The 25,106-nt window shown below is 38.5% G+C and overlaps 2 protein-coding genes across 18 annotated transcripts in view; one reads left to right on the top strand and one right to left on the bottom strand.

The window, feature by feature from the left end:
* Positions 1-508, bottom strand: part of KCNT2 (potassium sodium-activated channel subfamily T member 2) — a 141,549-nt gene extending 141,041 nt beyond the window's left edge. For all 12 annotated transcript variants that reach the window (XR_003992526.1, XR_003992527.1, XM_030493971.1 and 9 more), the window contains exon 1: positions 88-508. Coding sequence is in view for 10 of the 12 variants with exons in the window: in XM_030493971.1 (XP_030349831.1) it covers positions 88-182 (95 nt within the window). In the remaining 2 variants the exon portion in view is untranslated. The remainder of the gene's footprint in view (positions 1-87) is intronic.
* A 6,105-nt stretch (positions 509-6,613) lies between these two features.
* The window catches only part of CFH (complement factor H), a 40,377-nt gene continuing 21,884 nt past the window's right edge, over positions 6,614-25,106 (top strand). For 4 of the 6 annotated variants that reach the window (XR_003992525.1, XR_003992524.1, XM_030493969.1 and 1 more), the window contains exons 1-7: positions 10,046-10,207; positions 14,104-14,289; positions 15,556-15,658; positions 17,007-17,083; positions 18,575-18,764; positions 20,736-20,906; positions 24,422-24,601. Coding sequence is in view for 4 of the 6 variants with exons in the window: in XM_030493969.1 (XP_030349829.1) it covers positions 15,652-15,658; positions 17,007-17,083; positions 18,575-18,764; positions 20,736-20,906; positions 24,422-24,601 (625 nt within the window). In the remaining 2 variants the exon portion in view is untranslated. Of the gene's footprint in view, positions 6,751-7,128; positions 7,185-10,045; positions 10,208-14,103; positions 14,290-15,555; positions 15,659-17,006; positions 17,084-18,574; positions 18,765-20,735; positions 20,907-24,421; positions 24,602-25,106 lie in introns of those variants that run through there. The other 2 variants (XM_030493968.1, XM_030493970.1) reach the window with 2 other exon arrangements.

The raw sequence follows: 25,106 nt of genomic DNA, 5'->3' as shown, positions 1-25,106 counted from the left end.
GCGGCAGGACCGCGCTCCGCCGGGCCGCCTCTCCGAGACGGGCACCCCTCGGGCTTATCACCGCGACCGGACCGCGCGCTCACTCACCTGTCGTCGCTCTGCCAGCCTTGGTCGCCCAGCAGCAAGTCCCGAAAGCGGTACCGGGGGGGGAGCGGGGGCACCTCGCTGTCCAGGTCCACCATCCTGCCCGGAGGAGGGGCGCTCACCCCCACCGCCTCCCACCAGAGCGGGGCGGGATGTTGGGGGGGGAGGAGGAGTCGGGGCGGGAGCGGCCGGCGGCTGAGGGGAGCGGCGGGACCAGCTCGCGCTTAACGGTCCCAGCTCGCGCTTAACGGTCCCCCGCGTTCAAAGTTCCTCCTCGCGCCGCGGCGCGAGGAGGGGAGCGGAGCGGGGCGCGGGGGGGGCGAGGGGAGGGGAGGGGAAGAGCCCCGCGCGACCCGCCTCAGGGGAAAGCAGGTGCCGGCGGGCGGCGGCCTCGGCGGCGCGCGCCCGCCCACCGCCCGAGCGCGCGCGCACCGCCCGCCGCGGTTGACAACAAAGAGCTGTCCACCGCCATGCAAATGTTGTTTGGCGCCGCCGCGGGCGGCGGAGCCAATAGGGTGGGCGTTCATTTGCATACTCCAGTGACGGCGCGGGAACCTCTGCCCGCCGCCCAATGGAAGCCCGTCACTAGCGCACAGGGCAGGGGGCTCCTCGCTGCTCGGGGCGGGCGTGGGGCCGAGCAACAGCGGGGGCCGCCGCGGAGACACTCCGGGAACACCCCGGCGACACCCCGGCTCCTGCCACGCCTCGGCCGCGTTGCTGCCCGACCCCGCCGGCGGAGTGAGGGTCCCCCCGCTGGCCGCGGCGGGGCAGGGGCGCCGGGGGTTGCACCGTGCAGCGGGCATTTCGGGCATGCAGGACGGCGCTCGGCTGGAGGAGCCACCTCACACCCCGAGCTCGGCTCCAGCCCTTCCTCTGACGGCGTTCATGGGTCTCCCCCACAAGCTACGTCCCACAGCCAGCAACCTGCTCTTGTACCACCCGGGACGTCCTCAGAAGTGCTTTTATGTAGGCGCCAACATTTGAAAAGGGAGGTGTTTTATCTTCGGGGGCTGTAGGTGGCCTCTGTGCAGCCCCCATGTTACTGGTGGTGGGTCATCAGTTGGGCATATCTAGTTAGTGACTTATGTGTGACCCTGCTTTGTGACAGCTCTTCAGAAATCCCACCTGCAAACATGGTAAGCCATTGGTCAGTTTCCACTTTCCATTACCTGGGGGTTTGTTGCACCCATCAGGAGTGGTGGCACGTGCCCTGTAAATGTACGGGGAATTCAACTTGTTCCAGTGCTTGAAATCTGTAGGCAATGTCACAAAGTAGGAGGCACTCTAGAAAGTTAATTTCTTGTGTGACTGATGAAGGATGTACTACTGATTGCTTGAATCCACTGTCACCAACTTGAAATAGTGAATAATGGTTTTTGGGTTTGTTTTTAAAGGTCCACTGTAATCTACACTAACTATCATACTTAGCATCTAATGCCCCAGTTCTGGTAAACATAAATATTACTACATTTTGTCAGCCTGTCATTTGCCTTCCCAGTTTAGGTCTCCACCTAAACCATTCAGTTGTAGCATTCCTTTCCTAGAATTAAGTAAGTCACGCACAGTTTTAACACTGGTATAGTTCTTTTAGAATCAAGTTTAGATTTGGGGAGATCAGGGGCTAAGTGATAAATGAGAAGTTATTATTTCCTACATGTGGTTTAAATACGACATACTTAATTAGGTGCATGGATTCATACTGTATATTGAAGAGTGAACTTTCTATTTTCCATTCAGTTGGATTTCTGTGTCGAAAGTAAGCTGATTAAAAGCTGATATGGCACATACAGGATCAGCTGAAGTATGGCAGCCTGGAGTGTATCACATAATAATCTGCCCTGCTGAGAATCCAGCTCTGAGCTTCATGCTATGATAGAAAGATTTCTCAAAGTAGCCAACAGGTAGTCCAGTCCAGGACTCAGAGTAGCTCTGCTATTGTTACAGACAGTGCATCTTTCCTTGCTTCTTTATCACAGAGTTTTTAAGCATAGGTTCTCTGATTGCTGTTTCTTTAGTGAGTTGCAGTGTTGTATCCCAGGCCCTGTAAAGTGCTGGGGTCACTGGGGTATGATGCTTACCCTTTTTCACAGCTTGCTGCATTCAGCATTTACAATGTGCTTCTCAGAAAGGCGTGTTAGATGAAGCAAAACAGATGCACATATGTGGCAAGAGTTCAAAGGTAGCTCACTCTTTGCTTTGGCTGATACGGCAAATAAATAAAATAGTGAGTTACCCCACTGTCACATTCTTGCCAGTTTTGCCATGCTGTGTTTTGAGGTCACAGCTCTCTAAAAGCCTAATTAAAAAAATAATTAAAAAACAGAAATCCAGAATCTTTTTTCTTTCAAATATTTATGTTGAGCCATTTTTATTTTTTTTTCCTCTTAGCTGCTTCTCCTGTTAAATAGGCTGTCTCTTCTAATAAAATATTTTTTCCTCTCTCTACCTGGGTATCTTTTCATCTTGCCAAAACTTGAGGTGGGATGGAGCCTCCATATATGGTTTGTTATAAAAGTAAAGTAGTTAGGCTAACCGTAGTCCTTTTCTGAAGCCTATGAATCCTAGATCAACTGGAAAATTAATGGTGTTTCTATTGTATTTTTTAACAAGCTCATTAACTTTTCCACATTCACTGATCAATTTAACATTTGTTTTCATACTTGAGCTTTTTCTACTATGGAAATGCATTTCAGGATGGTAATAGCTGACAGGCAAGCTAGCAACCTGGTAAATAGTTGAGCAGAGCTAATAAAAAGCAAACTCATAACTGAGACTGTAGTAATGGAATTTATACAATGGTTTAATTTTATGCTCCTAAGTAATATAAACTCTTTGCAATATAAAATTAGCTGTGTTTTTACGTGTCTGATAGTATGAGGCTTGGTCTAAATATATAAAATTGGACAGAAAAGGGATTTTAGTTAGCTTAATCAGATATTTTTATTAGCAACTCAAAACAGCTGGGAGATGTATGTCTTCAAGCTGAGGAGACACTGAAATCCACTTGGAGACAGATGCCGTTATATATCAACTATTATATTGGGTCACTTTGCTCAAGCTAGGCATTCCTTCTGCCCTTGTAAAGAAAAGGTGTGAGCCATGCTTGGTGTTTTTAAGGAACAAATGTAGGTTTGTACTCTTGGGATGATTCTGGCCCTGGGAAGTGTTGGAAGCATCTGTAGCCCTGGCTTGACTTGGGGACTGAAAATAGACTTTAATAAATCTCTTTTTAAAAAAAAAAATTGGCTAGATGTAGGCGAGTAACTCTTTTCAAGTACTTAACTCTGAAGTTTGGAAGGGGGGGATGACACAACTAGGAACTGTGTTACTGGGTTTGTTGCTAGTTATTGGTTATAAATCTTGGATCATACTGAGTTACAGAAAGAAAAAAAATATTTAGGTTTCCTTTTTAGGTTACTTATATTTTTGGTGGTGTATAGGTAAAACAGGCTGGCACAATGCAAATGGATTCTGGACTTTTTGAACAGTTGCAGTGTATATGGAGGTATACGTAGACCATTAACACTGTTCTTAATTCAAGACTTTACAACTACCTGAAAGGAGGCTAGAGTGAGGAGCTTGTTACTCTTCTCTCAAGTAACAAGCGGTAGGACAAGAGGTAACTGCCTCGAGCTGCACCAGGGAGGTTTAGACTGGATGTTAGGAAAAGTTTCTTCGCTGAAAGGGTGATCAGGCATTGGAACAGGCTGCCCAGGGCAGTGGTGAAATCACCATTCCTGGAAGTGTTCAAGAACTGTGTAGATGAGGCCCTTAGTGTCGTGAGTTAGTGGTGGACTTGGCAATCCTGGGGGACGGGTTGGACTTGATGATCTTAAAGATCTTTTCCAACCTACCTGATTCTATGGTCTTAGGTTCTGCCCCTCTATCTAAATCTGAATTATGCATTCTAATGTAATAAAGTGAATCAGATTATTGTGGTAGTTCTTTTATATTTTCATCAAAAAGGTTGTCATTATTAAAAAGTTTAATTATTGACACTCACTGGGACATTCTTTAGTGTTAGCATTTGCCAGCCGAGTAGAATATTTAAGGACTCAGTATTCACAGTTGATAAAATGATTTGGGCTTTAGACCAGTAAACTGCACTTAAACAATATTTGATTCACATTAGCTGCAGTTTCACTTCCAAAAGAATCTGCAAAGGTGGAGTCTTCTGTAGAAAAAAGCATAATGACATTGTGTGTTAAAATGTGCCTAGATGAAATTCTGAAATGAGGAGTCTGTGGCGATAAATACTGTTTATCTCAGAAAATAGATTTTCAACACTGAAAAACATATAGTCCTCAGTTAGAAAACAACATTTTTTTCTTTTTTTTTTTTTTTTTTTTAAGAAATCTATTAGGGGGTTTTCTTCTTCTTCTTCTATTTTTTTTTTTTTATTTTTATTTTTTTGCCTGCTTTCAGACCATCAGCTCCAAAAGCAATCTCATATCCGAAGTGAAGGATGTAGATGTCTTACAGGACTCAAGTTAGATGTGCTGGACTGAAAGTCACAGCATCCTGTAATTGGAATGTGTCTGAGAGACTAAATGAAACCAATAGCAAAAACTGGTGAGAGGTTATAGAATTATGAAATACCACGTTGGAAGGGATCTCAAGGATCAATACAAGATGTATTTTGAGGACTCTTCCTCTTTGCCTACCATGATACTGAACTGTTATTTAGTGATGTAGAGTATATGAGTATAAACTACACCAGTGTGAAATGGTTATCTAGAGGATGCCTTAATGGATTTAAGCATTTAAGCTCATTGACTGCAATTTTGACTTTTTAAAATATATGTCTACAAAGCATATATATCACCACTGTATACGAATAATACTTAGTAATGGACATAGCTCAGGCCAGGATGCCTAAGTGGGTTCCTACTGAGTTGCAAGATGGCAAAATTACATTTAAATCATATAGCCTTACATTTTACATTTACACAATACTTGTGCTTCTTGAGGTTGGTAGAGAGCAAAGGGATGTTGCTGAACTGAACAGTACAACATATATAGGGCCCACAGTACTTTGAGATTGTAATTTTAAATCCTTGCATCTATAACATCTAGTTCTCACACATTTATTTCAAATAATCTAGCATACATTTCTTAAGCTCATCATTTTGTGTGTCAGTTACTGCTTGGATGAGGGCAGCCTTTTTTACATTCCTCATTTTTGTGACCATAACACCATATCTGTTAGATCAAAGATCGACTAATTTCAATTCCAAGGACTGCCTGGACTTTGCCTTATTCTTCTGTGTCATTTCCTATTCACATGATTACTTCTGTCTTGCATCTTTCCCTAATACTCTGTGTTCCCACACATTATAATTTGAAAGCATCATCATTTTCTTACTTCTCCCACGCTGCAAAGGAGTGCCACTGTAATGCCCCTCTTTCACATCCTTTTCTCAAAAAGAACTTGCTAGTGAGTTAGGTCAACATGAGCGTATCGGGTTTGTCCCTTTCTTTGCTAGTTTACATTTGTTACAGCTTACTATATTCTTGGCTGTTAGGGATGAGGCCCATTTTTGGTTCATTCTGAATCTTACAGTACAGTCTGGGGGGTAGTGTCTGAGTACTACTGTAGTATAAATAATAATTACATTGTCCAGTAAGTTCCTGCAGTGTTTCTGCAGAGAGAAATCCTTATGGCACCTCTTTTCTAGGTTGTGTGCTGGACTAGTAACAGGAATAATTGATGATAATCTTGACTGTCCTTTAAGAAAGCACAGCTACTGGAGGAATACTACTTATATATAATGAAACTTTTACAAAATTGTTAATATTCTGCAGGCAGCAGCACAAGCTCCAGACGGCTACACGTTTGTTTGGTTTTTTTTTCAAAAGAAGTATTTATTTTTAAGCAAATCTTCCCATTCTTACACACCTTTAAGTCTTTAATGATCCTATTGAACTTTTATTGAGTATTTTGCATTTTTATTTTGCATGTTTCTTCATTTTACTGTCTGGTACACCTTCCAGAGTACAACGCTGCAGTGTTTGGAATTATTTAAACTTCAGGGAAAAAATATGTTTGGAGTCCTCTTATCTTTCCTCTTGGTGCCTATTTTTTAAATGGCTGTGCAGTAGCAGACTGTTCCACTGACATGAAAGGTTTGATAGTGATTCAGAAACAGTAACAGACTGAAATAGCCCAAAGTGAGAACAGAGTTTTAAGGTCACTGTAAGCTACAAAGCTAGGGCAGAAGGAGAAATGTGAGGAATTTCCAATTTGATAATTTCTCTGAAAGGATTTAAAAAAATAAATAAATAAAAAAATGGAGGTGGTTTTGATTTAGTTTGTTTGTTGGTGGTTTGTTTGCCTGTTTGTTTGTTTGGGGATTTTTTTTGTATTGTATCTAGTGAAACTGACATCTTGGTAGGTAGAGGGCATGTTTTTTTAGCCTGGTGAGCATGACTCTATACTGCAAGCATGATCCTTATAAGGCTGTTTCAGACACAGGGCACACGATATGGCCTGATCTTTGTATTCTTATATGCTAAACCATCATAGCACTGATCCAAAAAGGAACAGCATCCACTTCAGGACTACCCATGGTCCTGGTGCAGCAGAGTCCTCGGACCAGTGGTGACGTGGAAAGAAACCATAGGAACAAGAGGAATAGCAGCACCGCATCAGAGGAGAACAAGCTGGTAGGAAATGGTGATAACCTCTGAATTGCCTTTCAGTATATCTCCACTTGGCTGTGAGTAGGAGGACTTCATTTAAAACTAGATATACTGACAGCTGCTTTTATATAGGAGAGCATCTTTTTTTTGCAAAGAACACCTTTTCAAGTAATTTTAACTTTGCTTTTGAGTACAGAGCACAAAGGTGGGAGAATGAGATTTTATTTAAACAAGAGAGTAATAAGAAGTGTGGTACAAAATACTTTTAGAATTGGACACAATATGTCTCCTGTCATTGCTGCAAAACCCTGAGCATGCCTGAACACATGCTGTTATCTAATTTGTGTTGGAAGAAGCTGAAGGAATATTCAAAGAATTCCTAATGCTGCTTTCTGTTTGCAGTGGTGCTCACATGGCCCATCCTTGGTAAAACGGCCTGGACAACAACAGCTTTTAAGGTAGGAATGTGAGTTCAAGCATCCAAAACTGTCTGAGAGTGTATATGCTGTAGCTGATGGTATTGAAGGGAATGACAACCATCAGCCAGATTAAACAGTAACCAGGGAGTTGCAGAGTTTTGAAGCAAGGAAGGTGCCAGGTTGGAAAGAAATGTAAGGGACAAATGAAACTTTGTAATAATAGGGTGAACAGCGAGAACAGGACAAGCAGTCAAAACCGGAGGAGTTGGGTTGGACACTGCTACATGTTCAGGTACTGGCATCAAAACCTCTCTCTGGGCCAGACAGAGCACTCTCCCTGTCTGACTCTGCCAGCAGCCTGCATCCAGTTTGGGGAGCGACAGTGCAGGGTGTAATAGGTAGGGACCCACAACTGGTGGGTTGTAAGCTTGTGCTGCTTTCTCCCTAGTGGATGCTTTAGCAGGTTGTAAGGTGCAGCACAGGTACACATTGAGCACCCACATCTCCTACAAAAGGTATATGCAAGAGTAGGAGTGTGTGTAAAACCATAGGTGGCTGGCTGCACAGCTTTTGTGTGTATGGTTAGAACTTTGGGGCACTAGTGAAGAAAAGTCGTTTAGAAATATATTTGATGTTGATTCTATGATGCTGTGATTTGTTAAGTTCCTGACTTTATTTCTGTTTAGTTAGGGTAAGTTTAATCAATGACTTTAAGATCACAAATACAAAATTGGAAAAGACTAAGTCTAGTCCCTTGGTTTGTGATCAAACATGGTTTCTTTATATAGGCCTACATTATGCTTGTGCAAAGATTACTTCAAAGCCTCACTAGGTTAGGTGAGTCTTTAATTTATTCATAGGAAGTTTATACCTATCTGCTCTTGTGTGCTGATGTTATAGTTTTAACATTGCCTGTATTCATAGAGAGCATGCAGGAAATTTATGGTAAATTTTCAATTCAGTTCCAGTTTTGGTTCAGCTGTAGTGGAAAGTATCTTTGACTGCGTTTCAAGCCCAATTGAGTAATGATTTGGCAAATGGTTTAATAACCCAAAAGCAGTTTGGTAACGCCTGAACCACTTTGAGATCAGAAAATACAACACTTGAAATTGGAGAAATTTTAGAACCCATGCTTGCAGCGTGGATTTTTATAGCTAATCAGTTTGAGTCACTGTGTCTGGGTTGGAATCCGAGTGCCTCCCAGCACTCTGCCTCAATGTTTCTCCTGCTTTCTAAGCTTCCCACAGTGGTTAAGGAATTGAAAAGCAGCAGTGTCACTGCTACATTTGAAAAGCAGATAGTACCGCTGCTGTGACAAAGTTAAACCATCGTAAGTTCCTCACCACTGCAAGGAAACTATCTTTTGCTTCCAGCAACACACTGGTACAGAAGCGGGTAAAAGCATACATGTATGGTAGTTCAATAAGACTGGTGCAGAGAAGACAAGTGGGATTGTTGGTGCAGTTAGAGCACTGCTGTCTGCAGCAGCACACGGTTCTCTATTACAGAACAAAAAGAATTGAAGATTTGGGCAGTGAAGTTCTATCTGGAGCTTTTTTAGAACCCAACTTAGGCAGGTGCAAAAAATATCTTTTTACTGACCAGGTATGCACCAGTAACTGCAATTTCATGCAGACCGATCATCACAGGTCATGGAGTTCATTCTCCACATAGGAGTCGCTCAGCAAGAGAAAGAGGGAGGGACAGGAAGAGTTTTTATGTTGTCTGGAAGAGACATGAAACATTTGAATGCCAGTTTTTGCTAAGGCCATTTCTTAGAATTGGTAACTGATGAAAACACAGCCCTTTTTAAAAAGGGGGGGGGGGGGGGGAAGGGAGAAAAGAAAAAAAATAAATAATTCTAGCTGCATTTTGAGAGGAAAGTTTTAACTGCTTTGGAATTCAGGTTTGATTTGAGTTCTGTTCTCTAAACACACTATTTTTTATCCTATATCAGTAGGCTAACTAAGCCGGTGATTTTAAGGGTACGTTATGTGGCCTTTTGGGAGTATATACAAGATCAGTCTGTGTGTACTCCATGCTAGTCAGACATCACCACTATGGGATATCTAGTGTGCAGCTGTTTTATGTCTATCTCCCAAGAGCACTTTGCACTCTTAAATTTTTTTTCCCTAATTCTCAGTATCAAATAATTCTCTTCATATGATCCAGTTTTCCACTGGAGTGCGCTTCTTATAAAGCCAAGACATTTAATGAAAATATTAATAAGACTGTTGCTTACCTGAATCCATGAGGAGTTCCTCTGTTAGCGCAGATTGCCATACTGTGCTTCTTTTACTGCAACCTTTATTACTTTTCTTTGGATATTTCATTACCCATCTCAAAATTCATTCACATCTTCTCCATCTTATAATTTCTCATGCAATACTGAGACAAGTGCTTCAACATCACCTAAGTTTATTTAATCAAGTATTTGATCAAGTACATTTCCTTTGCTCTAGTTATCTTATACAAGAACCAGGGTGTTAGTAAGTCACTTTGTATTTTTGTTGTCTGCTTTTTATTTCAAATGTTTTCAACATAGATCTTGAATGATATGCATATAATATAGTTAATTTTTACACACATTTAGTGTGAGTTTCAACGAAGCATATAAGACGAGGACTCACAAAATATTTTATTTGTACAACTTCTTTTGGATACCAAGAGAAATGAGCTCATCTAAATATGGAATGGGTTAATCTGAAAAAAAATGAGGTAAGATGTAAAAACCACAGGAAGGATTGTGTCACCCAAAATTGCTGGACATTTATTTATTTATTCATTTGCAAAGTTTAGAGAGGGAGGGGAAAAAAAAAAAAAAGAAACATTTGTGTGTTGCAAGAGGATTAGGGGAAGTGACTGCCGAAACCAGAGTATAAATGCTTTGCAAGGTCAGTCCCTGGAACAGTTAGTGAGGAAAATGATTGGAAATAACACAAAGTAATCAAAAAAAAGTAGGCTACGATACTAAATCTGTTTGAGTTTCTGAATCTCTAGGATGTCATTCCTGGGCTATACAGCTCTGGTCTTATGCTGGATGTATTGTACTGCAGAAAGAGGTAAGCTTTAATGTGGGAGAATAAAACCCAACCCTTTCTTAAAGTGTATGTGAAGATGGTAACTAAATAGGTAAATAAAATGTTTGCATTGTAGCCTATTTAATGAACTGCTGACAACAATAATTGAGATATTTTCTGGAAGTGTTTAGCACCTTTAGTACTTAGTATGTTGTGATAGGTGTTATTTCACCTATTTATTTGGGTAACTACTGCTGTTATAAATCTGTTGCAGAACTTTTTAATTGTTGCTATCCTTATAAACTAGAGCAAGACAACTCATTTGTTATTAATTGTGTTTGTTAATTCTAACATCTAAACCCTGTAAACAGCCAGTAGATCAAAATAGAAAATATTCAATAAATAAGCGTTTCTTTCTGCCTGGCAGAATCTGTAAAATAATCTGAAAGTGAGGAATAATTACAAAATTGACTGAAAAGCTTACAAAATATCTGTTGACTGACAGATTGGTTTTAATCCATTAAATGAGATAAATGTATACAGGTATGCTTCATTCATGTTTAAAGAGGTAGCTAGTATTCTGGGATTCTTTTCAGAAGCCTCTGATATTTTCTGCTTCTCTGTTCAATTTATTTTTCTTGATACTGTGTTTATATTGTTTAATGTATGTTTAGTAACTTTTTTTTTTTTTTTTGCTTTCTATCTGGGTTTCTATACATAGACTGTTGGGGAAAGGGTGTTATGTGTTTTTGAGCTAGTGTGTCTTTGCTTGTTTTTAATTTTAGGTGAAGTTGATGAAGACCTTATTAATCAAAACAATCTATCTGATCGATTTTACTTTGAAAAACTGAAAAATCAGGACATCATTACTGATATGTATCATGTTTTTTATATATTCTTATAGTAAATACTGCTCCAAAGCAACTAATGGAGTCTAATTTATTTGAAAAAAATCCCAGAAAAGTCCTGAAATTTGAAAAGAAAGTTTTCCTGAATTTGCACTTCCTTTTCACAGTGCTTTCTTTAGATCAGAGAGATTGCAGAGGAATATGAATGTAGCAATATTTGATTTATCCAAGACAACTATTACCAGGGTTCTTAGTTCAAGCTTTATGTTGAATGTCTATGTGAGTTGTTCAAGAGCTAGGTTTTTGCATAAGAGTTGAAAAATACTTCTACCTGAATTCATAGTTTGTGCTTGACGTTACGGAAGTTACTACCAGTATAATGACAGCAAGAAAGCAACTTGAGCTATTTCTAACCGGGTTCAAATCACATATTAATAGTAAATGATTAATTCCAGTTCTCCTGGTCTCTCACTAAAGGATTTGAAGGTGTGCGTTAGTGCATGCTTTCTAAAATAAAACTCTCCCAATTTCGGTGAGTATACACAACAAAGTGCATGATGTAATTAATATAGTTTAGAAGCACATCCTGTCAGCAGATTTTTCCTTTCCAAGCTGCTTAGAAACTGCATTAAAAAGAAGAGTAATTAGCTGTAGTCAGAAATACATGTACATACTGTTGATGGAAACACATGGTTTGACATCAGGGCAGGAGTGTTGAGGAACAATCAGAGAGTTGAAATAAAACCCAGAAAGAAGCATGTATTAGAAATAATAAAGAGACTAAGGCGATTATTTTTTGTGGGCCCCTCCCCCTTTTTTATGTTAAAAGACCCCATTCTGCACAACAGGTAATAGTAATATGGTAAAACTCAGAAGTAATGGAAGAATAGAGCAGAGATGCTCTCCTTGTACTAAATAGCTTAATTTTTTAATCACATAAGTCAGAGTGTGCTTTCTCAGCTTGCAAACTGAAAGCACTAATTGTAACGAGCTCTGATGAAAAATAAGTAGAATTAGAAAAAATCCTTTTCTCACTATTACAATTTTTTTTTTTTTTTTTTGAGTAAACTAACCATTTTTAACGCATTTGAAAGACAGAACTAGCTAGAGGAGGAGTCCTGTTCATTTCACTCATTCCTACATTTTACAAAAACGTTGTTAGAAAGTGAGTCTAAATCTTGCTAAGGCAGGACTCCCTACTACCTTTTTTGTTAGTATAGCAGTACCCTCTAGTGGACAGGAGCAATAATTTTTACTTAGATATGATTTGTAGGAGAGAGCGTAGTTACTAAAGTAGTTGGAAAAAACGTGAATATGTGAGTGTACTCTTCTGTTAGCACCTCGGCAGTATCGTCAAAGCTTGTCTACTTCTGGCTACTTAAAATAGGCAAAATAAAGTTATTAGATCTCACAATTAACATTCTTTATATTTTCAAAAGGCCATAACTACAGAACACTTAAAATTCTGCAGGTTTTTTTCTTTATCTTTAAACAATTTTCTAAAAATATGCCTCTAATTTGGTAGGTATTTCACTGACTGAAATAACAACAGTGAGTGTTCAAGGGTATGTCTTTGTACATCTAAAGTAAAATTCTTATTCCACACTTTGATGTGGAAGAGTATTTAATCCGCTCATTTTGTATTAGAAATCACAGCTACTTAATCTATGGTTGTGATTTCCACAGTTTAGTTCAGCAGGCCATAACTCCACATCCCTTGCATGAGGAGAGATTCCAAATATTTTTCCTGTAGTTCCACTTTGAGGTAGCACCCAAACAATCCATAAGAAAGCTTCAGAGAGTATTGCTGCTTTCTCAGACTCTGGCTTTACAAGTAAACTGGTGAGAGGACTTTTGTGCCCTCTCTCTACTGAGTAATGAATTTACTCACTAAGAAATTTCCTTCCCTGGTGGGTATTTATTTGGATATGGTGGATGTGGTGGATATCTATATGGATATATAAAGGTTTTAATTTCTCTTCCAGGGCTGCATTTCTCAGAGGTTGTTTCGTTTATTCTCATCTTTCATGTTCAGACATAAAACAAACTTTCATCACATCTGATTAGCTAGACTGTCCAGACTCTATTATTCTGGGTAAAGCTTCAGTCTTTAAAATAAGTGCATTTCAGTCATCAAGCACAGAGAATTAGTCACTGAAATTAGGTCAACTATTATAAACAAAACAATAAAAATGTTTCTTACAAAGATCATTTAGTCTTTCATTAAGTAGCTTCCCAACATTTGTTTCTTCCCCTTTAGTCTGTTTTTTCTCATTCTCAAGCTGTTGAGGAACTTCTTAATGAAATTAATTTAGGCTTATTTCTTGTAACTCATATGAGCTGGCTTACATTTCGTGGACACTGAAGAAGTCCCAGAAAGAGCTTTTGGGGAAGGACTGTATAGTATTGAACTGTTTGAGAAATATCAGACACCACCCATCCACCTCCCAAACTGAGTTAAAATGCTTTGGAAGCTGGCAAGGTCAAAGTGAATACCCAGAATTAATCACATCATGCATAAGTAACTCATTGACAGGAGGAAATAAGTTTTGGAATATCAGATGGTCTCAGCTTAGAGAGAAAGCTGAGGCCATGTAGAGCTGAGGGGAGATTTGGCAGAGCTTGATCAAGTGGCACATGGACTTAATGTCGGTAAGGATGGGTGGTGGCTGCAGGAAGAAAATAGAAGCTTGAAAGGAATCTACAGAATGCACAGAATTGTTCACTGTGGTAATAGAAGGACAGGCAGAGGGACTCCTGCAGATGGAATCGTAAAGGATTTCTGTGGTTAGAACCGGAGCAGTAATTCTCGTCTCAGTCTTTGTAATTAAAATCTATTTGTGAATTATGACTTCCTGTGTGGTTTCTTGGTAGTTGCTTGACTATTCTTATGTCCTTCTAAATGTGTGTTCATATTCCTACAATATATGGATTCTTGGCAGTTTCTTGTTTTGTGAGGATTAAGTAGAAAACATATGCTCATTTGATCACAAATGTCCCTGGGATTTCTTGCTACATTTTCTATTGTAAAATTATTTTGGTGTTTGTATGTGCTTCAGTCACCAATATTTTTTTGTTTATAATTTTCAGCGTTGCAATGAACCTCCACCGAGGAGGGTAAAGAAGTGCCTACTGAAAGATGGGACAACCCTCCCTATCCACATGGTACTAAAGTAACATACAGATGTCGGCCTGGATATATAAAACTTGGACGAATCGTATTTGAGTGTGCTGATGGAGCATGGAAACAACTCTTCCCAGGGATAGAATGCAGAAGTCAGATTTATGCAAAAATATGCGCAACCATTTGACCTGACAGTTCACATTCCTTGCCAGTGATGTCAATGTGAAATTGCCATTGTGTCTTTACCTGTAACTAACTAACTTATTTCAGCATCCTTTAAAATATCATCCTAAAAAGTATGTATGTATAAGGAACATTTTTGGAAATTCCTTTTCTCCAGGTCAAAGGATTACCATTTTCTTTCCTTATAGGAGAAGATCTTACTCTAGGCCAGCCAGATTTATGTTATTAGATTGGATTATTAAGTTATTAGGAGCTTGCTTTCAAAATTTCTGGAAAAGTCTAATGCAGATGAAATTTACAGTCTAAGCAGAATAAAACACTCACCTAGCTTCTGAATGCAAGTTAAGAGCCGCTATTTTCTTCTTTCCAATTTATTCAAGTAGTTCAATGGAAGATATAATTTCTTGAACTTGAAATTATTTTTTCCTGCCTTGTCTTTTAATCTGTGAAGAAAAATTCATGATTAGTATGATAGCTGGTATTTATTATCCCTAGTATACCGTGTTGAGAGTTTAGAAGTATCTCACACCCTCATACAGAATTCATTAGTGAAAAGTTTGTTATTGTTAGTCAGCAGATACTTCTTTCCTGTAATAAGTTAGTTTTACGCAAGAAGGAATTTTAGACACAGGAGGTTTTTTTCTAGCATATCTGACATAGAAAATGTTTAGTAGTAGAATATAGTGTTTGGTTTGATAATATAAATTAAGGCCAGGTGTCATTCAAATAGAGAGGAATACAAATCATGAGTAAAAATAAAATAATGCAGTTTTTACTAGTTTCTTTTATATCTCTCTGGTTCATATGTAATTATATAACTACTCATTGAACAAGGATCTTTCAATTATACAAAATTTGGTGTTGCTTTTTGTAATACATTTTAGTAAATACCACCACCAGTGAATAGATACTGACACTGGCAAGGTGCAGGTGGAAGGAGAAAAGGAATGGTGTGCCACGGATAAAGTGATCATGTTCTCTTTTCAGGATAAAGCACACTAGACAGCAAAATTGATCATGAGGTTGTCCATTTTCTCTGAATCACAGTGGAGCAGGGTTATAGCCTATTCGTACACCTCCTTCCTGATTTTTGAAAGGCTCGCACTCCATACTAATTACTAGGAAAGTGCTGTCTTTCACACTTTCACATTCCTATATATGGTGTAATTTCTTTTTTCTTCTGCTGTTTGGTTTTGTTATCGTTGTTGGTTTTGTTTTGTTTTGTTTTTTACCAGATAAGCCTGTGGACATCCTGGATATTGAGTTTGGTTCCTTTGAACTTACCAGTGGAAGTGAATTTGTATTTGGTGCCAGAGTGGAGTACAGATGTAATGATGGGTAATACTTATTTAACTTAATATATGGGAGTTAACATAAGATGTTAATTATAGTGTCAGCTATAGAATTGTCTGTAATGCAGCTGCAACTTTATATTAATTCTTGATTATTGTTTAATTAAATTTTCTGCAATTACAGTAACAGTAAATATAACTCATTCTCATGTCTGGTGCTATTGAAGTAACTAAATTCATGCACCTGAAGCTGTCATCCAAAGCGTCTAAAATATGTAAGGCTGTAGCTAACTTGAAATCATGGCTGGCTGAGTAGAAAACAATAATAGTGATCTGTCTGTAAGGCTGCCTCATGTCTCCACCAGCCAGCCAGTTCAGATGGAAATGCAGCTTTGTGTGCTGGAAGCAGTGCTTTCAGTAGGCAGTCACGATGCAGTTATGTTAGCAAAGACATTAGGCCATACAACAGTCTCATATTTATAACCACAACTTACCAGTCCTGCTTTAATTTTTTTTTTTTTTTTTTTTTTATTTTATTTTGAAGAAGAATGTGTTGTAAAAAATGTTTGAGGGAAGACATTTCTGTAGACTCACTAACGTCTTCACTGGCTGCTTGGAAGAAATTCTTCTCTCTTCCTCCTTTATTCATCTTTTCCAATGAAAACTGCAGTAAGGCAAATACATAGTATTGAGCTTAGTTAAGGATGCCCGTGACTGGATTCTTTCCTCTTGAAATGCAAACCAGCTATGGTAGTTTAGCCTTGCTTTTGTAGGCTTTGCATTGCTGGAATCTAGTCTGAATTCCACAAAAAGAATTCCAAAATCAATAGTCTCCTTAATCCCATCATTTCAGACCGTTCTTCACTGATGTTTCGGACTAGCAGTGCTTCCTCTAAGTACAGTCAGACAAGGAAGAAGCCATAGCATTGTGGCCATGTTGCCCTCAAACCTAAGACACCTAACTAAACTAAGACACCTAAACCTAGCTTGTCAAAGCATGAGATATATATGGTTTGGATTAAGTCCTATTTTGGTGCTGTCACATGGCTTTCAGTCATGCTAGAGCACAAACAACAGGAGTTTTACTCTGCTTGCCATTGATCATGTAAATTACCCCTAGGTTATTTGTTATGTAGCCAAAGCTTGCTATCTCTATAATGAAGAAGCCATCTTACTGATTACTTCCTACTTCCAGATTATTTTTTTTATTATTACTATTTGCCATAAGCAATTAAAATAAAAAGGGAAGATGCAGGCTGAAAAACTACTCAGTTTTGATTAGTCTGTGCTAGAACATGTGAAACTTACATAATTTGCTTCAAAAACAGCAGCACTGCTGTTTCTGTCACATAATGAGACTGTATTTTAGCATTGTTTACTTTTTATTCGGTAAGATACTGGATGCTCAGCCAAAGAAATTACCGTGAGTGTCAGGCAGATGGATGGAGCAATGACATCCCTCACTGTGAAGGTAAATGAAGTTTGACATTTAATTCTTTAGCAAACTGTCTTTTTATCTGTCTGATACTGTCTAGAACTAGTCTATGATCTCTCTACTACTATTAATTCAAGTTATGCAGCAATGAAACTTACAATTACTGCTCAACCATTTTAGTCCAACAACCACTCAAGCTTTTGTTAAAAATCATTCACAGAATGGACTCTAGTCATCTCAGACTGGCTGAAAGCTCTGCCTCTCCTAAAGGCCCTCATAGAATAAATGCCTGCAGAACATGGTTACAAAAGACAATTGGGATTTTGGATGTATGTGAAAGGATGTGTGTTTTTAGCCAGCTTTCTCCTCCACCTCTGTGAATATCCTAGCCATTAGGATTTTATTGCAAGTTAAGTTCTCCCTATTAGCATACTGTGGAAGAACTTCAGTAAGTGAAAAATGATAGTCTGTGTTTTGACATTTCCTTGGTCTCAGATATTTCACATTTAGTTTTCTGGATTTTGAATCTCCTCAATTCTAGGCATGCAGATCTCTGCACAGTGTAGAGCAATGGTTTCCAACATTTTTTGTCACATGTCACCAAGATACTGCATTTTCAAAGTCCTCATAAGATTTTTATTTCATGATTGAGGAGTTTGTGTAATGTCCTAATTGTGAGGAAACTAGAAGATAAAATGCGAGCTCATAGAAAAGGCTCATAGACTTATAAGATGGCAAATGTTGTCAGAAAGAAGTGGAAGCTATGGTAGACAAAAAACAGCCACTTGCTCAGTGATATCTAAGTGAGCATTTAAGAAGGAGATTTGATAGGCATTTCCCCCGTAATAAGAAATATCTAATGACATATGTTAATTTTTCCTTTTTCTGCAGTTACAAAGTTAGGAGATATAAGAGGTCTAAGTTCGTGGCTGATCTTGTGTTTGTTCACTTTGGTAATATAATGTTCTGATAATATATAATTGTTTTGGTAATATAATTGTTCTGGTAATATATTCTTAACTAGAATTTTTAGTTAGTAACTGAACTGTTGTAGTCAATCTATAACTCAGCACTTTTCCAGGTATTTGTCTATAACAAATTCAGTCTGGCATAGCTCTAAAGTAAATTAACCTATTTTGACAAAGTTTAATGTCTCTACATGTCAGTCAAGGCTTATCTAACCATCCATAGAATTCATAGGATCATAGGATAATTTACATTGCACAAGACCTCAGGAGGTCATCTAGTTCATTGGGTGCTCTGTCTTTAACCTTCAAGGACAGAAGAGATTGATGAGAGCCAGCCTACAAGCTTCCTCCTATGTCAGTCTGTCCTTTTTCTTAGGGTTTTGTACTATGTCTGTTGCAATGGTATCTGAATACATAACAAGAATGTTATATTTCTAAAATGTGTAAGGAAATTACAATGAGATTTCTGTATTTTAACTTTTTTGTCTAACAATTTTTTTATAGAATAGACCTCAAAATGCTGGGTTTTTTTCCTTTTGTTCCACTTTGTTTTTTTTAGTGGCGAAGTGTTTACCTGTACAAGCACAGAAAATGGAATAATTACAACTGTGCATTTGAGCTCGGCCAAGAACATTCTTTTGGCCAGGTTGTAAAATTTGAATGTAATGCAAAATACAGTCTTGTTGGAGCTAAAGAAATTATTTGCTCTTCTAATGGAAAATGGAATAGTGATGTGCCTCAGTGCCAAGGTAAATAAAACACTTTTTATTATCTGTAATTAAGAAGCTTTGTTCTAACAGATTTGTAAGGATTGGTTACTAATGGGAAACTACAAATCTTGCACTTTATTCTACAGCAATTAAGCCTAGCTGGGCTGTAAACAATCTCCATTGCATACATGCAGGAGAAGTAGGATAAGAAAGAGAAATTAGAGAATATTGGATGCTAATATATTCATAGTGGACCATCTGTTTTTTTCCACATTTTCACTACAAGCTGTATGTTTTGCCAGGCTGCAGGTTCTTTGAAAATAGCTTTGGTATGTCTACATAAGATTCAATCACGTTAGTGTTGATTTAACCAAAGTAATTGCAAACAGTTTGAATCTATGTGAACCAAGTTTAAAAAGTGAGTATGGTTTTAATTCACTCATGTTTTTAGGGTATATAAAATACAAAGAAATCATGATGGATTTTTTTTTTTTTCCTTCAGACTAATCCCTTTTGAGAAGTTAGGAGGTTAACTCGTGTTTAGTTTTTCAGAACCACAGAATCACATAGGGCAGGTTGAAAGGACCCCTGAAGGTCCCTCAAAGCAGTTAGCTAGGCCAAGTTGCTCAAGACCATGTCCAGTCACCTTTTGAACATGTCCAAGGATGGAGACTCCACAGCCTCTCCGGGTAACCCATTCCAGTGTTTGACCACTCTTAAGTAAAAATGGTTTTTCTTATGTTTAAGCAGTATTTCCTGTGTTGTAATTTTGACCACTGCTTCTCATCTTGTCATGGGTGCCAATTACTTCATCATCTTTACTTTCTACACCACAGGCAGGAATTAATACTACAAATAAGATCTCCCTCCCCCTCAAGCTCTCCTCTCTACACTCTCTTTAAGCTTCGTTTTTATCTGACAGTTTTTCCTTAATTTCTTCATGTCCCTTCACTGGACCTGCTCCAATTTGTCCATGTCTTTCCTGAGAGCTCAGACCTGGACCAGATTCCAGACGTGGTCTCACAGTGTTGAGTAGAGGAGGGATCACCTCTTTCGCCCTGCTGGCAGAGTCTTCCCAGTGGCCCAGGATGCTGTTTTATTTATTTGCTGAAAGGCACACTGGGCACATTGGAGGTCCCTGTTTGACTTGTCCATCAGGACTGCCAAGTTTTTCCGCAAAACTACTTTTTAGCTGGTCAACACCCCACCTCATCCACAGCTTGTACTGGTAGATGGGTTATTCCTCCATTTTGCAAACAGAGGTTGAGTGAGAATAGATTGTCAATATTTAAGAATGAATCCTAGAAAGCTTATGATAACAAAAGACTTAAATATTCAGTCCATCAAATTTCTTAGATTATTTATTATTATCTAATTGGGAAGTGTGTGTTTAGAAGAGCAGAGTACATATGTCAGGATGTCAGATAGATGTATGGTTTGTTCACACTTTCAGTGCTGCATTTTGCTGCTTTGAAACCCCCATTTATTATAATTTCAATATAAGTGGGAATAAACACAATTGCTAGTAACTTTTGCTGAATATAGTTTTAATTCTTTTTTTCCTGTTGATGCCATGATTTAACCAATCATCACTGGCTATAAGAGAGCTTTAGATTTGCTGGAAATTACAAGGAAATGAAATTATCTGAAAAAGTGAAAATCCCTAAATTTCAGCAGCCTCGTTACTTGGTTTAGAATGTCCCCTGCCTTATATGCTGATTCTGAGATCCATTAAAATCCAAAGCAAAGCCTTGAAATCTGGTTCTTGAACCAGTTTGCTATTAATGCTGTGCTACAGCCACACTTTTAACCCGGCACCCACAATCAGGATCACTGAAGAGGTTTTCAAATAAGATTCAAACAGTTTCCAAATGCAAATGTTTTTGTGAAGTCAAGTGAAAAAAGAAAAAAACCCACAACAAACCAACCTGTATTTTATTCCAGTAGGGATTTATTCTTAGCAAATAAAAATAAACAAAAATATATGGATATTGTCTTTCTCAATTTCAGAAATTATCTGTGATGTGCCAAAAATTCCGCATGGATATGTACGGTCTCCAAAGGCATCTTACAAGGAAACTGAACAAGTACAGTTTGCCTGTGATAAAGGATACAGATATGGTGAAAGAGCAGATGCACGATGTACAGCATCAGGATGGAATCCAACCCCCTATTGCACTGGTATAACTTTACCTAAAGTTATTTGGGCACATTTTTTGTGTTTGGAACTAATTTCAGAGATTAGTAATGACAAAAGTTAGTTTATTTATTATTATAAAAGAGAAATCCGACCATCTCCCATGAAGATCTGGAAGGAGTAAGTGTTAAGTGTTAAAGGGACCAAACAACTGGATAAGAGTTTTCCATGGAAAGCAGCAGCAAAACAGTTAATTCAGTCTTTTTTTATTAGTGTGTAGTTAAATAGGTCCATAAAACAACAATTGCTCCAGTATACTGCATAATGAGAACTGATGCTAAAATACTTCATGAGCATTAGTAGCTGTTGTTATTTTATTCGTTTTTTATATGATTCAGAATTAGTGGGAAGAATACAGGAAAAAAATCTAATTTGGAAAAATAGGAAGGAAAAGCTGAATCTCTTTACCTTCTGCAAAATACGATGAAAACATTTTATCCAAGGAGTGGAAAAAACCAGACACTAAATGAATAGTTAAGCAAGCAGGAAAAAACATGTGTTAATACCAGAGAAATTCGAACTACAGAAGGAATCTGAAATCTTCAGTGGCATGGGAAAATTAACATTTGAAACCAACTTCTTAGAGAAGTGGTATGGTTTTTGAAGTCCTATTGTCTTCATATCAGGTCTCAGTATTTTTTAAATGTGTTTAGCATGAACATAACTGTTACAACTCAGTGGCTGTGCTGTATGTTGGAAGACTAGTTAAAGAATTATTTGTTTGATACCATATGAATTGCAGCAGTGTCCTGGTTTCAGCTGTAACAGATATTTTTCTCCTTCCCAGTAGCTGATGCAGTGCTGTGTTTTGGCTTTAGTCTGAGAACGATGCTGATAACACACCGATGTTTTAGTTGTTGCTAAGCAGCATTTACTCTGATCAAGGACTTTTCAGTCTCTCATGCTTATCCAGTGAAGAGGGGCACAAGAAGCCTGGAGGAACCAGAGGCAGGACACCTAACGCAAAGTAGCCAGAAGGATATTCTGTACCACAGCACGTCATGCCTAGAAGGGCAGATCGCTGCTCGGGTTGGGCTGGGTATCAGTCAGCAGGTGGTGAGCAATTATGTTATGCATCACTACTGTTTATTGAGGTTTTTTTCCTTTCACCTTTTAGTTTTATATTCTCTCCCTTTGTTATTTCCCTTATCATTATTATTAGTAGTAGTAGTTTTGTATTATACTTTAGGTATTGGACTGTTCTTATCTCAACCCATGGGGTTTACATTCTTTTGATTCTCCTCCCCATCCCGCTCAGAGGGGGAAGTTGGCCAGGGGGGTGTGAGCGAGCAGCTGCATGGTGCTGAGTTACCAGCTGGGCTTAAACCACAATGCTGTGGAAAAATAATAGTCTTAGCTTGATGACATACTTATGAATCACCACTTAGCATCTCACTCTGTATGAATATTTGAGACAATGGAAGTTTGCTTGACCTACTGAACTGACCTCCGCATTTTGTCTGAGTGTCCTGATGAGTCTTACTGTAGTGTGAGCCGACTGAGCACCTGGTTGCTAGTTATTATATCCATTCTTTAAATTTCCAGACTACTAGTTCTGATCAACTAGTCGTAACCAAAGAACAATTAAAAAATTATCCCTATTTCACTGATGGAGCTTCAGTAAGAAATTGTTAGTGTACTGTGCAACCTTTCAGAAATGACAGGAAATTACAAAAGTGTCTTTCAAAGTATCTTTCAAATTAAAATCCTGACTTAGTTTATAAGCTGCCTTTCCAGAGTTGCTTGGAAATAGTAAGATAGTGTTGTAGGAGGAATACTCTGAAGTTGACTTGGCCATTTCCAAAGGAGTTCAAACAAATGTGAAACAGCCCAATTTCAGAGAATAAGTAATGCATTGATGACCATAAGTGCGTAAGCTAAAAATTACAATGGAATTGTAGTGTTAGATTATACATAAAGCTGAAAACTTTCTACATGGCCATTATGTCAAGAATTGTGTACAATATAGTAATTCACTAACCCTAAGAACCATGGACACGAACTGATGTATAAACGGAGACCAAAGCAACACGGTATGCATGAATCCTGCCACTGTCCATCACTGAATTTAACAATTTGTTTAATGTCATTAGAACATGCAGTTGCACAACCACATTACCATGGTGTTGAAATTGCGGTCCATGGTGTTTCCCATCAGAAATTGTCTGAGAATCTCTACAAATTAATATATTTGCAATGCCAAGACTCCCTCTTGCTTTCTAACTCTCAAATGCCTTCTGAGCAGTTAAGATGACAAATCCATAATTTCTGAGGCTAGTCCTATTTTGACATCAGCCCTCTGGCTTATGGGGTTTTCTTTAGTTTCATTCAACTACAGAACTTTAAGACTATATTTAAATCTCTCTCCAAATCCCACAAAGAGAAATATGCACGTTACGTCCCAGTTGAAATAGTTTGATGTAAATTTGGTGGAAATCAGTAGTGCCTTGAATTCTCTTCAAGAAATTGCCAAACATTGAAACTGGAAAAAAAAATGTTGGCAACAGGGCAACACTGTAGGATGTTATGTGCCACCCACCTTCCTGGGACCTCTTCCAGAAAGACTTTAGAAATAAGAAGTAGTCATAGTGCCCACTCAGTTCTCGACCTTTCTGCATCAAGATTAGCAATTATATTAATTAATATGCATTGCCTACAATTTAGTAACATGCTGCTCTTGAGAAGTGCCAAACAAAACATTCTTCCAGACACTGATACACTGGGCAAAGATACTTGGGGCGTATTCAAACAGTGGCTCTGGATCCTACCAGACTAATCACTGAACCTAGATGATTCATCAGTACATGCATACAGATGATTCACACACCTTCACTCAAAGCAGGACCAACCTGTAGTTACCTTATAGTCATTCCTTCCCAGCCATGAGTGTGTTAGTGGTATTTTTGAAGCTCTGGTTTATAAATAATATGCTTTGTTGGCTTCTCCAATCATAAAGATACCATGGGCTTTTTACAACAGCATTCCTGTCCTTTCTCAGTTGTCGAAATACTTCCAGTGTCAGTGCAAGACCCTAATCTTAATCACACACCCTTTAAATTATCAGTTCCTAGTTAAGAAGTATAGTTATTTCTCTATTTACAATCTGCCTTTGAACCTGCCCTCCTATGAGACCTCCTTCATTAACCAGCCCTGGAGAGCTGTGAGTGAGCCAAGCATAGGTCATTCCAGCTGTGGAATGACCTCGTGGAAAAGATCAGTCAAATTCAGTTTGATCACTTCTAGTTCTTGCTCCAACCATTCTCTTTGCAGTTAAGATTTAATCTTCTAATTAGCATGACATCGATAACAGCTGTCACTCTCCTCTTACAGCACTGTACGTTTCTAAGAGTGGGAGAGAAATGTAACCTTTTCTTTGCCCTAAGAAACATCTTTTTAGCAATTTTATGCAGTTATGGTCAATATACTACGCAAATAAGAACTTATGCAATAGGTATAAACATTCTTCAAATAAGCAACCATTTTTTCTCTTTTTATTTAGAAATTATATGCTCTCCCCCAAGAATTCCCAATGGGAACTTTAGACCTCAAGGAGACAACTACAAAGAAGGTGATATAATCACAATACAGTGTAATCCTGGATATCATTTTAGAACATCAACTGGCAAAAGCACAGCTGAATGCACCAAGAATGGCTGGGTGCCTGATCCAGGTTGTGTCCGTAAGTAGCTCTCATGAATGAAGACTCAATGTAACATTGTTGGAAATACTTCAGTGAAAAGGAGGTCAAGAGAAAAACTTAGAAGCATGAGAAATGAGTTGCTTATTCATTGTGTTTCTTTGTGATGTAAAGCTTCATTGGATGGTTTGGAAAAATCAGCTGTAGAAACAATGGTATAATCTACATTTACATTACATTATGAACACAGGTATTATCTATCACTGTATTTGTAAAGTATGTGTTAAAATGTGCGATAGTCAGCTCCCTGTCACGAAGGTTTATGGCCCACCTGAGGAGTAGGATTGCCAGTCAAGGTAAGAGAACATAGCGAGTGTTAAAGCATCCAAAACAAAACATAGATAGTGTTTGAAAAGTATCTTTCATCACAGTTATCACAGTTTTAGATTTTTACTTGCTGTTATATGTTGGTATGTTATGAGCAATCGCAGTTTTATCCTACCTGTCATAATCTGTCAAATAACAAAGCAAAATATTCTTGATTGTT

Source organism: Strigops habroptila, chromosome 8 (assembly GCF_004027225.2).
Source record: "Strigops habroptila isolate Jane chromosome 8, bStrHab1.2.pri, whole genome shotgun sequence".
Lineage (NCBI taxonomy): Eukaryota > Metazoa > Chordata > Aves > Psittaciformes > Psittacidae > Strigops > Strigops habroptila.
The sequence above is the reverse complement of the archived record's forward strand: the minus strand, read 5'-3'. Positions and strand labels throughout refer to the sequence as shown.